This window comes from Mugil cephalus, chromosome 1 (genome assembly GCF_022458985.1).
Source record: "Mugil cephalus isolate CIBA_MC_2020 chromosome 1, CIBA_Mcephalus_1.1, whole genome shotgun sequence".
NCBI classification, from domain to species: Eukaryota; Metazoa; Chordata; class Actinopteri; order Mugiliformes; family Mugilidae; genus Mugil; species Mugil cephalus.
The window spans coordinates 28,933,622-28,949,861 of NC_061770.1; the positions used below are offsets into that span (position 1 = coordinate 28,933,622).

A 16,240-nucleotide genomic window follows, 5' to 3' on the forward strand; every position below is an offset into this window, starting at 1 on the left:
AAAAGTAGCACGATATATTGATATACAGATATTTTTTTCCTCCCCTACTAAAAATAAGTGCTCATTAAGGTCAATAAAATCAGTAGTAAAAGTCCAATACATAACTAAAAAATGCCATTAAAGTCATTTTGCTCCCCATCTTAAGACTGGAGGTGATGGCCAGATGCTTGCATGTAACTGGAGAGTTGTGTTATTTCATTTAACGCTACTTTTATGACCAATTAGTGGCCAGAGATTCCAGTTCCAAGTTGTGAACCGGTGCAGGGGATTGTAAATAACACTTCATCTTAGGAAGGAGTGGTGCAATTTGTTTGTATTTTTTTATTTTTTTTTGGACTTGAAATGTTTGTGAGGAGTTGTTCTGACTCACGGGAGGAAGGAAGTTATCCAAACTGGAAGTTTCCATTTAAACTGCAACAACAGGTTGTCAGCAGAGTTGTGAGGTTCTTACTGACAGCTGAGCATCGTGGCTGTCATATGGGCTAAAAATTTATCTCCATAAAAGTCATGATGAAAAATATTCTCATTCCAATCCATGTTTCTGACTCAGTCTGTCTCTATCCCTCACAATCCTTTCGGCTCTGACTTACCATCTCTGACATTACTTCTCAACGGACTGACTTGGTGATTGAACGATATCTGGGCCGGTGATACATCTCCCTTACCGCCTTCACACTGAAAGTAGTGACTTGACTTGACTTGACTTGACTTGGCTTGGCTATGCTCAAAATTCAACTTTCTTGCTACAGTCCTTGTCCCAGTTTACATGCAACAGAGAAAATTGAATAACTCACGGGAACATGTTCTCCTCCTCCACACTAGGGGGCGATATGTGTCTTTTTAGCAGGTTAATACCACGATAATACGGCCTGTTTTCCGGTTGACCTATTACGTCATATAATAAGCAAAAGTCGTTCATGCAGCAGACCGTCATTTCTAACAACAACTAAACGGATAATAGTACATTTTTTAATCTCGTACGTAATGTTCCAGCTACTTCTGGTGCAGGTAAGATCCGCGCTATCCCGGTTCTTCTAGCGGCTCTGTTTACTTTCTTATTCTTCTGCGGCCGGCTTTCTTGGATGTTTTTGGTCTGGGGTCAGGCCAGCGCAGTGGAGCATGCGCACACAAATTATCCGATTCACCACGTACATGCCGGTGAAAATTGAATTCCAATCGCATTATCTGTGTGTCCTAATCGGATAATGGGAACTATGATTTTAATCTGACTAATGTATTTACATGCACTTAAGTTCTTCTGTTATAGTCTGATTAAGGCAATAATGCTTATGTTAGCCTCATCAATTTGCTGCATCTTGACATTCCCAAACTTTTACTTTTCTCAAGCTTGCTAGACGGCATTTTGGACCCTTCCTTAACTTACTCAGTGTTTTTTGCTGGTTAGCTTTCAACTTTGGGACAGTTTTACTTTCTCTTGTCCTTCACTAGGCCCGAAACCGGAAGAAATGTAAACACTTTTAACTACCAGTCCTGCCAACCTGTATGCATTTGCAGTTACTCAATTTGACATAAAACTACGCTGGTACGGTCCGCCTCTTTAAACTACTTAAAAAGCTGCTGACATCTGTGAGTGCTGTTAGAAATGTGCACGTGCAATACTCAGGTCTGACAGGACGACGCAGCAGTGTGGTGGTGAAGCAGTTTCAACCAATCATTGTAGAGGGTGGAGAATAACGAGTCTGTCGAACCTATAGCGTTAGCCCCGTTCCCCGTGGCCCTACTCACAGCAGCTGTCGGTTAAAAAGGTTAACTAGTGTGTGTGGGAGAGTGAGTGTGTGAATCTTTTGGCAAACGTGTACTGTTAATAACATTAATTTCACGTTGAAAATACGACATCAAAGGTGTTATGCCCCATCTAGGGGTGTCTAGGACACAACATGATTAGGCTCCCATCTTCCCCTTGTCCCAAGTAGCCACCAAGACAAACTAAAGATTTATAATGTAAAACGGGTTATTTATTTACAACAGAGAAACAAATTCTGACTTCAGGGTGGACCAAGGCCAACATAACAAACCAAACAACCCTATCTTGAAATTATTTCACTAACCTAACAAAATCAAACAAATGACAACACTTACCTCCCTAACTAAATAAACAGGAGAAAAGCTGGGAACAAAAATGGCAGTCCACCCCTACAGCTTAACAAAGGACCAAACGCTGTGGCTGGTTGGTAGCAGAGGGAGATGAGAGAAACACCTGCCGCCAGCCCCGGCCGCCATCTTGGATCGTTATATAGACGTCCTCCGTCAGCCGCGGCCAATCAGGGTCCAGGACCGGAGCCTCCCACACCAATCATCTCCTCCGGGCAGCACACACCTGAAACAAACTCATGGGGGCCTACGACAAGAGTCGTAACAAAGGGAAATAAGCGCCACAGTTTTTTTTTCTTCTTGTAGCAAAATTAGCACAAGCAGTGTGTATGTGTGAATAAAGTACCAAGATTGTAGTCAAGTACTGTATAATTATGAGTAAATGTACTTATGTACTTAATTACTTTCCACACTGTTTTTCTCTTAATTGAAGGTTTATTTTAAGGTTATGAATCAGATAGTGTAGACCTGTATATAAGGAGGGATGGGATTATTTCTACTGTTTAAACAAGTAAGACAAATATCTTGCAGCACCAACTCTGCCACAATGACAGACCAGGATGACAGGGAGGGACAGGGCAGCAGGCCTTCAAAAAGCAGAGGGGCCATGACCCCCAGAAGTATTTGGAAAAATATAAAGATCAGTGGCCATGCCTGCAACCATCCAACATGATGCCATTTTGCACAGTGTGCAATTATGATGTGGACAGAAACCACCAGGTAATACCTGCAGATTATATATGAATTAGGCCTGTGATGTGTGCCTATGTGCTGTAAGTAATTTAATTATCACATTTTTGAACATAAAAAATATCTGTTGCATGATACAAAAAAAAATTATTCCGATTTTAATTAAATAATTTAATGCTGTTAACTTGTGACTGTGAGCTCTTATAAGCATACATATAATGTAAGCAGGTGCAATATTTTGAATTTTACTGTTCGGTGTTCATGTTGCCCAGACAGCGCATTGCGCAGTATATTTTGATATCAGGTCAAATTGTTAGTTGTCTAAACCAGTCAAAATAAGAACTAGAACTACTTTCTAAGTTTGCGTGTGTGCATGTGTGTGTCTTACAGACTGTCGACGCCACCTGGAAGGCAAAAAACACCAAAAATTCAAACTTTTTTTTTATTAAGCGAGTGATCTAAGACCTATTCGCCGCACGACACAGGTGGTACTCAAAATATTTTGCCATGGTTGGCAGGTCTGAACTACCATTCCACACTGCATATACATAATGTCTCTAGATTTCTTGTAAGTTGTTTGTATATTCTTTCAAGTTTCTTAATGTTTCTTGTATATATTCTTGTCTAATTCCACGCCACTGTGTTAATGAAATAAGAAACAGTTATATCTTAATGAAATATTGTCCCCTGCTTCGATCGACAGACGTCCAGTCCAAGTTCGAGGAGATCAGAAAGTCCAACCAGGCCGCCGCTCAGCGATTGGTGGAGAGCCACCTCAGCTCCTCCTCCGATGAAGATGACGACGACAATGACGATGATGATGGAAACCAAAAGAATGGAAAGAGAGGGAAGATCCTGGCGTCCACCTTTACCACCTACACCGACCAGACAGGTGGGTTACCGTAGCAACAGCAGGTCACCCAACACACAGCAGAGGAAGAAGAAGTAGTAGGGATGCTCCCGATACCGAAATCTGAAGTTGAAGTTGAACTAATCACCCATTTAAATGGATGAAATCATTAAATCAATCATTATTTATATTTATCACTAAAGATAGAGCTGATTTAAATACTGACAGGTCGTTGGGAAGTTCTTTCCTGGGATAAATAGTATCAAGAATTTATTTTTTCATCGATTATAATTTTCACAGTAATAAGATCTGTCTCTGACAGGCACTGAGGAGTGAGGCCGATAGTAGCAGAGACATAACAATGTGTGTGGTGTGCAGTGTTTCCAGAGTTACCCCGAATAAGTAATCTGATTACTGCTAACATGATTTCATAAGTAATTAAGTTACATTACAAGTTACTTTATTAATTACATTCAGCAACTGGTTTTGCCAATATTATTATTGACTTCTATTATTATTGGAAGTGCACATGTCCAGCCTTCCGGATCAGTTTGTTGATCCTACTGAAGTCTTTTTTGTTGTTACTACTCCCCCAACAAACCACAGCAAAGAACAGGACTCTCGCTACAATAGACTGGTGCAAAGACCTAGTAGGAAAGCCAAGTCTACTCAGGTCCTTCTAGTCCACAGCATCACCGTGTTCCCTCCAGTCCAGTCTGTTGTTCATGTGGACCCCCAGGTACTTGTAGCTCTCCACTACTTCCACCTCCAGGCCCTGGATGGTGATGGGCTCCTTTTTGGAATCAAAATTCCCCCATAGAGCTCCGTGAGCTGATGTCACCCTGCGCTGTTAATCACAACGTGGCTCTACCTCCTCTGGTCTCTCCTCCTCTACCTCCTTGAACAAGAGAACAAAGAAGAAATAATTCTACTTTCACACTATTGTGTCATTTTATTCCCCAAAACTTTGGGGGGAAAATACAATCAAACCTCAGATTGTAGATGCTCATTTAAACACCAATAAAATAAACTTTTTACAAATAGTAACAAATATAATTTATTATATTACAAATATAAACAAGTGAAGTGAAGTGCTGAATCGGAAGCTAACTTCAGCATCTTCACACACACGCAACCACGAACAAATATAAATAAATGTAAATGACACCACTGATATTAAAATCCGTCTAGCTGTTGTGACCCAGGCAGAACAAAGGACAAAACATGTTGACAACTGACACTTGTGGATAAATGTCCTGCCCCCTCCTGTCCTGTCCAACTAGCAGCAGGTTGCTAGTAGCATTACAGCAGATGGAGTCACAGCAGGGACGACCAATCACATGTTAGTGGGAACCAGGGAGAGCCAATCAGAGAGCAAGAGGCCGGACTTCTAGCAGTCTGTTCTGTAACTAAACATTAACTAAACACTACGGACAGCGGTTGTATTGGTAGTAATGACCCAGTTGTGGCAGGATAATAGTAGAGACGTGTCCCTAACGTCTCTACCCACCTGTACGTCCCTGTCTGCTCCCAGTGAAATCTCTCTTCTTCTTCTCTGTGTTTTATGGCAGACACTCCATTTGTTTCCATGGTTTGCAGCGCAACCAGGGCAACAAACCATGGAAACAAATCTGACGCGTCATTATGTAGCATTACAGCAGTGTACATTGGAAATGTAGGAAGTACTGGGGGGACAAATGATTGAGATTTTGAACCCTGTGCGTGCGTGTGTGTGTGTGTGTGTGTGTGTGTGTGTGTGTGTGTGTGTGTGTGTGTGTGTGTGTGTGTGTGTATACCTGATGGAGAAAACTGCTACAACATAGGATGTGAAGGTTTTTGTGTCGTATTTGTGCCCACATTTTAAAACCTGATGTTTGTGGTCTTGATTCTTTTAGTGTATAAAGATTCAAAATGTCAGCTGTGGATGTGTTCAGTTAACCAGGTGTGTGTTTTCAGGAGGGGATGCCACGGGGCTGCTGAGGACCGGTCAGTACGTCAGTGATCTGTTTCAGTCCGGAGCTCTGACATGTCTCATCTGCATCGCATCGGTCAAGAGGACACAGGCGGTGAGACGCACAACCTCTTCTTCTCTTGTACAAGTTTTTAATTCTTCTGAGAACTTCACATGATCAAGACAATAAATCCTTTTAGGCATTTGTGTCCCCATTGTGCTTTGATGAATCCAGAGAAGTATATTTCAGTTATGTGTAAATGTTTGAAATCCAGTCTGGAAACTGTAACCTCTCTCTCTTTGTTTCCATCCAGGTGTGGAGCTGTTCCAGCTGTTTCTCTCTCTTCCACCTCCCCTGTATTCAGAAATGGGCCAGAGACTCGGTCTTCCTCGTCTCCTCGGCCACTGATGAAGACTTCGGTCAGAAGCAGCATCCCTGGCCCTGGTGAGGACAAGAGGCTTCATCCTTGTTCTCTGCCCTGTTATCCATGAATTGGTTCTCACTCCTACGGCCACGAGAACAAGAACAAAAGTTACTTCTGTCCAGGGGCCTCATGTACAAAGGGTTCCTGTGCTCAAAAACGTTGTGTGGTCTTTTCCATGGCAAAGTTCAGATGTATCAAGAGTGAAATGGCCGCAGAAAGGTGTGTGGCCTTGCGTTCAAAGGGTGCGTACGCCAAAACATGTGGCTTAAGTTCTTCCTCACCGCAGAGTTCAGACGCATTAACCGTGAAATGACCGTGGAAATGTGCGTTGCCTCGTACAGACTTCATTGGCTGCGTATGTGCGAATCTACAGCTGTGACACTTATAGGTGATGCTGGTAAACTGTCATAACACTGTATTAGAAGCAGGGCCAGGCAGACTTCTTCCACTTCATATCCACCTTGATATCGGACCACTTCTTTTTTAATATAGTGTGTGCGCACTTTTTTTGATTCTGACCCCACATCATGGACAGCCTTTCACACATCTGGGACCTCCAGTAATCTGTAACAGTGTTGAACGTCGTCTGTGATCTTAATCCCTTGTGAATCGGATGCATTTGTAAAGTCATAATTGCACCGCAAATAATTCTCTAGACGTAGAGATAAAACTAATCCAGTGTGAACCAGCATCTCTGTGATTTCTTGTCACTTAAGAATTATGAAGGATGTGCTTGTTCAGACAGATGTTAGGGAGCAGAGTGGGAATGTCACTCAATTATTCACCCATTTAGACCAGGGATGAAATCATTAAATCAACCATTAATGTGTAAATCTGTGTAGGTGGGGCTGATTAAAATACTGACAACCTCCACTTCAGTCAGTGCGTTTACATGCACGTGAAAAAAACAAATTATTGCCTTAATCGGACTCTAACAGGAGAACTTAAGTGCATGTAAACACGTTACTCTGATTAAAATCAGAGTTCTCATTATCCGATTGAGACGCCCAGATAATGCGATTGAATCGGACTTCTCAATACGATAATGTGTGTGCGCATGCTCCACCACTGCTGCGCTGACGTGTGAGCCCAGAACAAAAACGTCCAAGAAAGCCAGTCGCAGAAGAAGAAGAAGAGAAACGGAGCCGTCTGAGGGACAGCGCGGATCTTACCTGCACCAGAAGTAGCGCGAACAAGATTAAAATGTACTAATATCCGTCTGGTTGTTGTTTAAATGCCGGTTTGCTGCATGAACAACTCTTGTTTATTATATCACATAATAGGTCAACCGGAAATCGGGCCGTATTAACATGGTATTATCCCACTGAAAAGATACGGATCGCCACCTAGTGTGGAGGAGGAGAACAGTTATTACATTTTCTTGTGCTGCATGTAAACTGGGACAAGGACTGTAGTCAGAAAGTAGAATTTTGAGCATAGGTCGATTAAGGTCTGCATGTAAACGCACTGAGTGAGTAGTGTCTCCAATTTGCTTTCTGTGAAGTTCTTTTTTCCCGCCCTACTCATCAAGGCCAATTTAAAATGATTTCATTTGTAAGTGGGGGTGTGGTTTATATGGTTATTTTAAGGTTTATGCAAAGCACAGGGATTATCGATAGAATTTAATGTAAATTTGTAAACTTCTTTACACTCCAGTTGTTAGCCAACCGCCATTAAACAAGAAGAAGAAGAAATGGTGGTCGTGGACAAGGAAGTGTGGGGTATTACAAAATGTGCACTTGATTGGGACATAAGGGAAAAGTGCTTGGATTCATGTGTACGCACAGATTCTTCATACATAACAATTTTTGGTCAAGCAGTGTCTTCTGGTTTTGAGTGTATGTCCAATTTTAGTAGGAAATCCACACAGGTCTTTTTACATAAGGACCCAGATCATTTCTACAGCACATTCCTCCTTTTTCTTGACATCTTGAGTTATTCATCTCATTCACCTCTGGAACACAAGTTATGTTTTCTCAAGATCTCAATATATTTAATGCTGACTGATGGATACCCTCAACACTAATGTGAGAAGGGCTTGACATTAACCTTTTTGTTAACTGGCTACTGTGGCGAGTTGTCAGCATTTTCACTAGCTGCAGTTTTGTTGTTGGGAAGTTATGTTTAATGTGGTTAAATCTGACTGGAATGCTAAAGTTACCTTGAACTGGGGCTATGGTCCTCAATGCAGCGTGGGTTTGATTCCTGTCTGTCTTGCCTCTAATACAGGAGCAAAAGCCCCAAAATATCTTTAAAAAACAAGATTAACAAACTTTTTAAATGCAAATGACCCTCGTACACACTCATATCAAGAAAAGTTTAACACTAAATGTCATTATCAAGTATCTAGCTATGATAAGGTTCCGTCTCGGCCTAAAGCTGCTTTTATATGAAAATATGCAGCCTATAGTAATAAAAAGTGTGGTTTCTTATCACACATTAAAAGTTTTAAACAAATGATTCTTGAAAGGATGAATTTTCAAAGGTTTACACCAAAAAGTACACAGCCAATGGCTCGAGTCACTTTGACTAATGGCTCAAGTCACGTTAGCTAACATTAAAGCAGCCCGATCCAACAAGTCTCTAACAAGTGAAAATATCAGTATTCATACTTGAAATGGTGTTTTCACTGCACACAAACAGCCACTAAAGCTATGTTTGACTAAGAGCAGAAAATTTTTAACTGGTTAATATAGATTGACACTGCTCTGTATCCAAAATGTGTCTAATATTAGCATGTAAGCTTAGCTAACAAAACCTTTATTTTTTTGCAATCATAGGAGCTGCTGCTAACTTTTAATCAGTAGCTGTCACACACACAAAAAAATAAATAAATCAAACAGTTGCTCACTCACTCAGCAGATTCAGCTGCCCCGTCTCCTCCACTTGAGTCAGGATCATCAGAACCCACCGATGGCTTTGTTCGGTGATAAAAGTTGCTACAGGAGACGTGGTAGTGGAACTGCTGCTTCCACTGCTTTCAAATTACTCATCGCTATATAACAAAAAAGTATGTTGCGAGTATCTAGCACGAATCATAGGGACTAAAATTCTGTGGAGGCAGTGATTTAAGGGGTGTGGTCACGAAAACTTAATTAGTAGAGCGCACTTTCATTTTATAGTTATGCAGTCAAACTTAATTTATCTATGTACATCGTAATTGATTGAGTAGAAAAGAAATACGGGCTAACAGTGTATCTTGTTGCCAGGGACAGCAGTCCATCGGCTTCCTTGTACACACGATTTTGATTGATATGGATCCAATATTCAGTGGTGATTATTTGACTGGCAACCAAAAACACCCAAACGCTCAAATAACGACTAGGAAAATGGAGTATTGTGCGAATATAACATTTAATATATTTGGAGCGGACAAAACACAGGATACATGGCTGAAGAATAATATGAACAACAAAAGAAAACAGTGCAGAACAAGTGAAAAGAGGCGAAAATAACTAGGAAGCTAATTTTACACGATTAAAATCTCTTTGAATCATTATTTTGTGTCACATTATTGAATAATTAAGCTGAAAGCCTTGTTCTAAGCAGGCTTTTAATATGTGATTAGAAACCACACTTGTCATTACTATAGATTGCACATTTTCATATAAAAGCAGCTTTAGGCCGATGCAGAACCTTATCAGAACTGGATACTTGTGTTAAACATGGTCATTAACATTTAAAAAGTTTGTAAATATTTTTTGGGCCTATTTTTCACCTGTATTACAAAGGGACAGCCGGGCAGGGAGGAAGTGAGAGTTGATGTAAGTATTAATGTAGTAATAACAATAATAATAGGCTAATGTAACAGGTCTACTGTAAGGTAAGTTGTTTGTTTTGAGCTTTAATGTTTGCTTATGTAACGATGCCCATGTCCTCTCTCACACCTACTCAACATCCTAATGTTTTGCCTGATTGGTGTAGGACCTGTTTAATAGCTGAATACTCACAGATTCTCAGTAAATAATCTCTTTTTCTCTCTTTAGCCCAAAGTGCCGTGCAGAATATCCTCCCGGTGCTACGCCCAACAGGTGCGTCTGATTCTATTCACCATGTTCACTTCTTTTATGTAAAGAGTGTGTTATAAATCCTTAACAATCACTGCATAAGAGCTCCAGCTGATTTCGCTCTGAGAACATCCTGCTCAGTATCTGCAAAGAACCCTTCAACAACATGTCCCACCCTAAGTGTTCACATTATCCCTTGTATGGTATTTGGGTCAAATTGACCCGTTTCAGATTTTTACAAGAAGAAAAATGGTACAAGTACACATTTTTTCTACCTGAAACTCTATGGCCTTACCTTATTTTCTGTAATAAACATGTATAAAAAAAACAAAAACAAAATAGCACACATGTTACTATACCCCACACATTTACATCCTACATATGGTCTTCGGGTCATTTTGACCCACATACACAGAAACACACAGAAACATGCCCACACAGACCCACACACAGACACACACACACACACACACACAGCACAGCACACAGAGCAATTTTTAGAGCCACAATGTCTCTGAAGAGTTTCCATGTATTCAGATTTGACAACCGGGAATCAAGACGTGTTAGACAGTGGGGGACAAGTTGGCAGCAATCCGCACTGTGGGACCAGTGGGTGGACCGGCTTCACTGTCTTTATACCGCTGGGCCCAGTGTATCTGTAGATGAACGGCTTGTGGGGTTTAGAGGCCGCTGCCCTTTCAGACAGTATATGCCCTCAAAACCAGCCAGGTATGGCATCAAAATCTGGGCTGCCTGTGATTCTGTTTCATCTTCTGCATGGAACATGCAAATTTATACAGGGAAGCTGTAAGGAGGAGCTGCTGAAAGAAACCAGGGGACACGAGTGGTGCTAGATATGTCACAAGGCCTCAGTGACCACAACATTGTCTGTGACAATGTTTTTACATTGTACAGCCTGGGACAGGAGCTTCTCAAAAGAAAGCTGACAATGGTTGGAACAGTCTGGAAAAATAGGACGGAGCTTCCACCTGAGGTTCAAACTGTGAAGAAAAGGCCAGTCCATTCCTCCAGCTTCATGTTCACAGCCAACACTGCCCTGGTATCTTACATACCAAAAAAAGGACAAAATGTGGTGCTCATGAGTCTCTACACAGGGATGGAGCAATAAGCAGCAGGGTGGACCATAAGCCAGCATTTGACTACAATGCTCACCTTATGACAAAAAGAGCAGTCACGCTTCCATTGTTAATTGTGTTCTAGTAGAGGATGATTGAAATGATTAAACATTTATGTTATTTAAAGTTACAATTGTTTAAAATTGAGATAAAGACAATATATATTAATGGTTTATGAAGTAAAATTTTATATTAGAATTGTTTTGAACACACCAAATATGTCCCAGGTCAATTTGACCCGAAGGATACCAGAGGGTCCTAAAAGTTAAGACCATACAAAGGTTAAATAGATGAATAAATATGGGTTAAGGCAAAGAATACCATTTATTATATGAATGTGTTTGTTTAAATCAATGTTATTCAAGCTGTGAAAACTGCAGGACTTGTGAAAAGACTGCACTCACAGTTTAAATGTTTAATGTTTAAAACGCAAACATGCGGCCCAGTATGAATTTATGCAAACATCACATAGAAGAAAATAACTGTTATCCCTAATTCATTCATTATTCAAATAAACAGACAAACAAGGTACACACACATATTTGGGTTACATGGATATTTTAGATTTTTTTAAGCTGCTGTAGCATCGATCACATGTAGGGTCAATAACAGTTTTAATCTTGGACAATGTCTCTTTGATCCCATGAAGATGATGCACTATTTTAAATTGAACTACAGTGTGTCTGAGGCGTATTGAGATAGAGTACAGCTGTGGCCAAACGTTCTGAGAATTACACAAGTATTGGGTTGGTTCAGTGTTTTTAGATCTTTTTGTCAGATGTTATTATGGTAACACCGAAGTAGAATCACAAGCATTTCGTAAGTGTCAAATGGTTTTTATTAACAATTACATGATTTTTTACAAAGAGTCAATATTTGCAAGGTTGACCCCTCAAGACCTTGGCAGTTTGCCCTGGTATGTCAGTTAACTTCTGGACTACATCCTGACTGACAGCACATTCGTTCCTAATGAATGCTTGCTTGAGTTTGTCCAACCGCCTCTTAAAGAATGACAAGCCATTTTCGACAGCAAATAAGATCTGGTGGGTTTCCTGGCCATAGACCCAAAAATACATTGTTCCTCATCAAACTGTTTTGGGATGGTTGGAGAAGTTGCTGTTGGAGGATTTTTTGCTACCAATTCTTTATTCATTCAAAATTGTGAGTGAATCCACTCCTTTGGCTGAGAAGCAACCCCACACATGAACGGTCTCAGGATGCTTTACTGCTGGCATGACAGGACTGATGGTAGCACTCCCCCTTTCTTCTCCAGAAAAGCTTTTTTCCAGATACCCCAAACAACCAGAAAGGGATTCATCAGAGAAAATGACTTAACCCCCGGTTCCTCAGCGGTCCAAGCTCTGTACCTTCTCCAGAATATCAGTTTGTGGCTTCTTTGCTGCCCTTCTTGACACCAGATGCACTCATACCTGCCTGCTGCCATTCCTGAGCAAACTCTGCACCTGTGGTGTTCTGGCCCCTCAGCTGAATCAACTTTAAGAGACCGTCCTGGTGGTTGCTGGACGTTCTTGGGCTCCCTAAAGCTTTCTTCACAACAGTTGAAACTCTCTTTGAAGTTCTTGATGATTTGATAAATGGTTGCTTTAAATTCACTTTTCGTGTGTAGCCCTTTTTTTATGCAAAGCGGTGATGACTGCGTGTGTTTCCTTGCAGGTAACCTTGGTTAACAGAGGAAGAACAATGATTCCAAGCACCAGCCTCCTTTAAAAGCTTCTGTCTTTCCAACTCAATCAGCATGATTCTTGTCAGCACTCTCACCTCTGTTAACAAGAGTCACTGGAATAATATCAGCTGGTTCTTTGTGACAGAAAACTCTTTTTGGGTTAAAGTTCATTTTCATGAATATACATCTAATCACTCTTCAGGACATTTTTAAGTATGAAAATTGCCATCATAAAAAATGAGTTAGCAGACTTTGTCAAAATTAATATTTGTTTGATTATCAAAACCTTTGGCCACGGCTGTAGATTCTCTGTGTTACATTCGTGATATTGCCTCTGGAATCGTTTCATCTATGTCTGTTTTCCATCAAAAACTATCCTCCAGACTGTTCAGATGATGTGTATTAAGCAGTGTATAGATTCTGCCTATTACTTGTTTTGTGTTAACTTAACATTTTAAAATAGTTTCAAGCAGAGATGCAGGAGGACTCGATGAGAAACAGAGAAGCCACAAGACACATGTATTTTTCTTCAGACTTTTTCCATTTGTTTTAGTGCAAAGAAGAACAACAAAATCAGGAAAATGTTCACATTTAATAAACTATTGTTATATTTTGAGTTGTCGTTGCTTATAGATTATTATTCTATGGCATTAATGGCGCTACTGGTCTAGTCCTCTAAAATGACTTGTTTAAAAGCTTCTCCTGACAGCAGGGGGTGTCATACTTCACCAATAATTCCTGTTAGAAGTGATCAGTGACACAGAGGAAAACTGGTTCTGTCTTCTATTTTATTTAGAGTTTCTACATATTTAAGGATGGTGAGTTTTATATCCTAAAGAACAGAATGTACCAACCAGAGAACTAATCAGCTGCTCTCTTTCCTCTTTTGTTGTTGTTGTTGTGTTCAGGTACATGTGTTACTGTGGGAAGCTGCAGGATCCTCCAGCTGATCCCTGGTTGGTTCCTCACTCCTGTGGCTCAGTCTGCCAGAGGGAGCTCAAACCCACCTGTGGACACACCTGTCTGCTGCTCTGTCACCCTGGTAACTGCCCTGGCTCTGTGTTATTATCAACTTATAATAGACAATCTTCTTTAAATCTATAATTGACCATTAAGCCGCTGCTGGAACTGAAGCTAAACTTTATGTCCTATCTCACTGGAAAGCTTAATTTCTTGAGATTAAATTGCGCATTAGGCAAAAGAAAAAAAAAATAAATGCCCAAATCCAATGAATAGAAATAAATGTGCACAATAATAAAAAGGAACCATAAAAGTTCTTTATTTAGTTTCAGTAAACTGAAACGAAATATGAGCCTCAAAACAAAAGCCTACAAACAGTGGGCACAGCGCAGTCTGAGGGATGCTGCCGTTGTTGTGTGGGTGCACCTGCAGTTACAAAACAACGATTCTTACACTAAAATATTGAAATATGTTTAATATGATATGAAAAGCCTATAAAATTAAAATATTACCATTGCTCTGCTGCACCACCAGCCACCCCCAGCAGTTATAGATACTGTGGCATGCAAATGTGATAAAAGTGCAAATGTGAATAAGACAACTAATAATACTTAATTTACATAATAATACTCTGAGTCTTTGTTGAGTCTTTCATCCTAAAACAAATTGGGTGTATTACATTAGTGGCAATGAAAAATCCTGGGGTAGAGGGGTCTATCGCTGATATTCTTTCAGGGGGCCCAGAATTCCTGGCAACTGCCCTGCCTACCCCGCTACTCGTGTAAGACGCCCAAAATTACAAAATTAAATGTAGAGTGCAATGTCATTACCGACATTACTTAAGGAACTGTGAAGCCAACATAGACCATGGCGTACAAGTGCAATACACCCTATAGATACATTTATGGCACAAAAAAATACTGAGCAATTCAAGTTGGCATTAATGGTGCATTCCATCCAGAATTTTCAACTGGGATTTCGTTAATTTTGCCTGAGTTGAGTTACCAAGATGGTCACTCCATGTGTAAACAGTAATTAGAAGCTCCTGTAATATGCTGTTTATTAGCTCTTCAGGTTAGTTGTTGCACTAAACCGGTCGTACAGACAGTATTTTTACACTATACATACGTTAAAATGCTGTTACATAGTAGTTTTTCATGTGTTATATGGGAAGTACAAGCCCATCTCGCACTAACAACGGATAAAAACAACAGTCTGGCAAAACCAAAACAGAGCCAAACACCATTGTAGCAAGCTGTGATTAATAGTGGATTATTTTCTATAAATGTCTGCCCTGTGTGGTAGATTTCATCACTGTAAATAATTTTAGTAAAAAAATGCTAAAATGCTCTAAATTCGACTTTCTGACTACAGTCCTTGTCCCAGTTTGCATGCAGTGGAAGAAAATCGAATAACTGTTCTCCACCTCCTGTTATAGTCCGATTAAGGCAATAATTAATTTTTTTCACGTGCATGTAAATGTACGGATTATGGTAATAATTTGTCAATATAAATTTTAATTTCACTTTGCACCACCATTCCATCAAATTATATTGGGACAAGTTAAGAGCTTTGGTGGAGGTGGCCATCTTGTTTTCTGACCTCCAAGGTAAATGGAAAATGATATACATAGCTTTACAGAAAGCATTAGGAGGTAGTTACATAGTCCAGGTTGTGTTACAGATCTTTATTTTGGAGAAAATTTTAGAAAATGCCCCAAAACCTGTTTTCTTTCTTTCCAGGTCCCTGTCCTCCATGTCCAAAGATGGTGTCGGTGTCTTGCCTATGTGGCAAAGCTAAGGCCCTCCCCCGTCGCTGTAGCAACAAGGTTCAACTGAAATGTTTTAAAGGTTTAATTTGTTGAACGAATTGACTGAAGATCTTCCAGGTTCTACCCAGTCTTTGTCCTCTGTCCAGGCCTGGTCCTGTCAGCAGCAGTGTGGCAAGTTGTTATCCTGCAAACAGCACATCTGTTCTCAGCCCTGTCACACAGGTACATACATCACATCTGGTCCCTGTGGACCCTGGTCTCTTTGGGCCCTGATCTCCATGACCCAGGTCTCTTTGTGTCTCCTAGAGTGTCCCCCCTGTCCCAGAGTCAGCATTCAGAGCTGTGTTTGTGGCAAAGAGAAAGCAGAGAGACCCTGTGCCAGCCCTCGATGGACCTGTCCACAGGTAAAAACACTCTGCTCTGCATCAGGTGATTTGTTCCAGTCTAATAAAGTTAGTATAACGAAATATTTCTTCAACGCCCCAGAGTATGTATGCTAATGAAGCTTTGCTGCTTTTTGAACACTGAAAACCAAATTCAAAGAAATAAACCAGTCTCCACGTAGAGTGCAAAAAACAATTACTCTCAATTCATATATCACATGACATTCTTTTCATTTTATCTTCCATACCTATACCCCGATGAAGGATATAA

General features: G+C 40.4%; 1 protein-coding gene across 1 annotated transcript in view; it reads left to right on the forward strand.

The window, feature by feature from the left end:
* nfxl1 (nuclear transcription factor, X-box binding-like 1) overlaps window positions 1–16,240 on the forward strand; it is an 86,772-nt gene that overhangs the window by 2,562 nt on the left and 67,970 nt on the right. Inside the window, exons 3-10 of the mRNA XM_047585825.1 lie at window positions 3,506–3,694; window positions 5,609–5,718; window positions 5,918–6,048; window positions 10,015–10,059; window positions 13,764–13,897; window positions 15,558–15,643; window positions 15,733–15,808; window positions 15,893–15,990. Of these exons, the coding sequence (XP_047441781.1) occupies window positions 3,506–3,694; window positions 5,609–5,718; window positions 5,918–6,048; window positions 10,015–10,059; window positions 13,764–13,897; window positions 15,558–15,643; window positions 15,733–15,808; window positions 15,893–15,990 (869 nt within the window). The remainder of the gene's footprint in view (window positions 1–3,505; window positions 3,695–5,608; window positions 5,719–5,917; window positions 6,049–10,014; window positions 10,060–13,763; window positions 13,898–15,557; window positions 15,644–15,732; window positions 15,809–15,892; window positions 15,991–16,240) is intronic.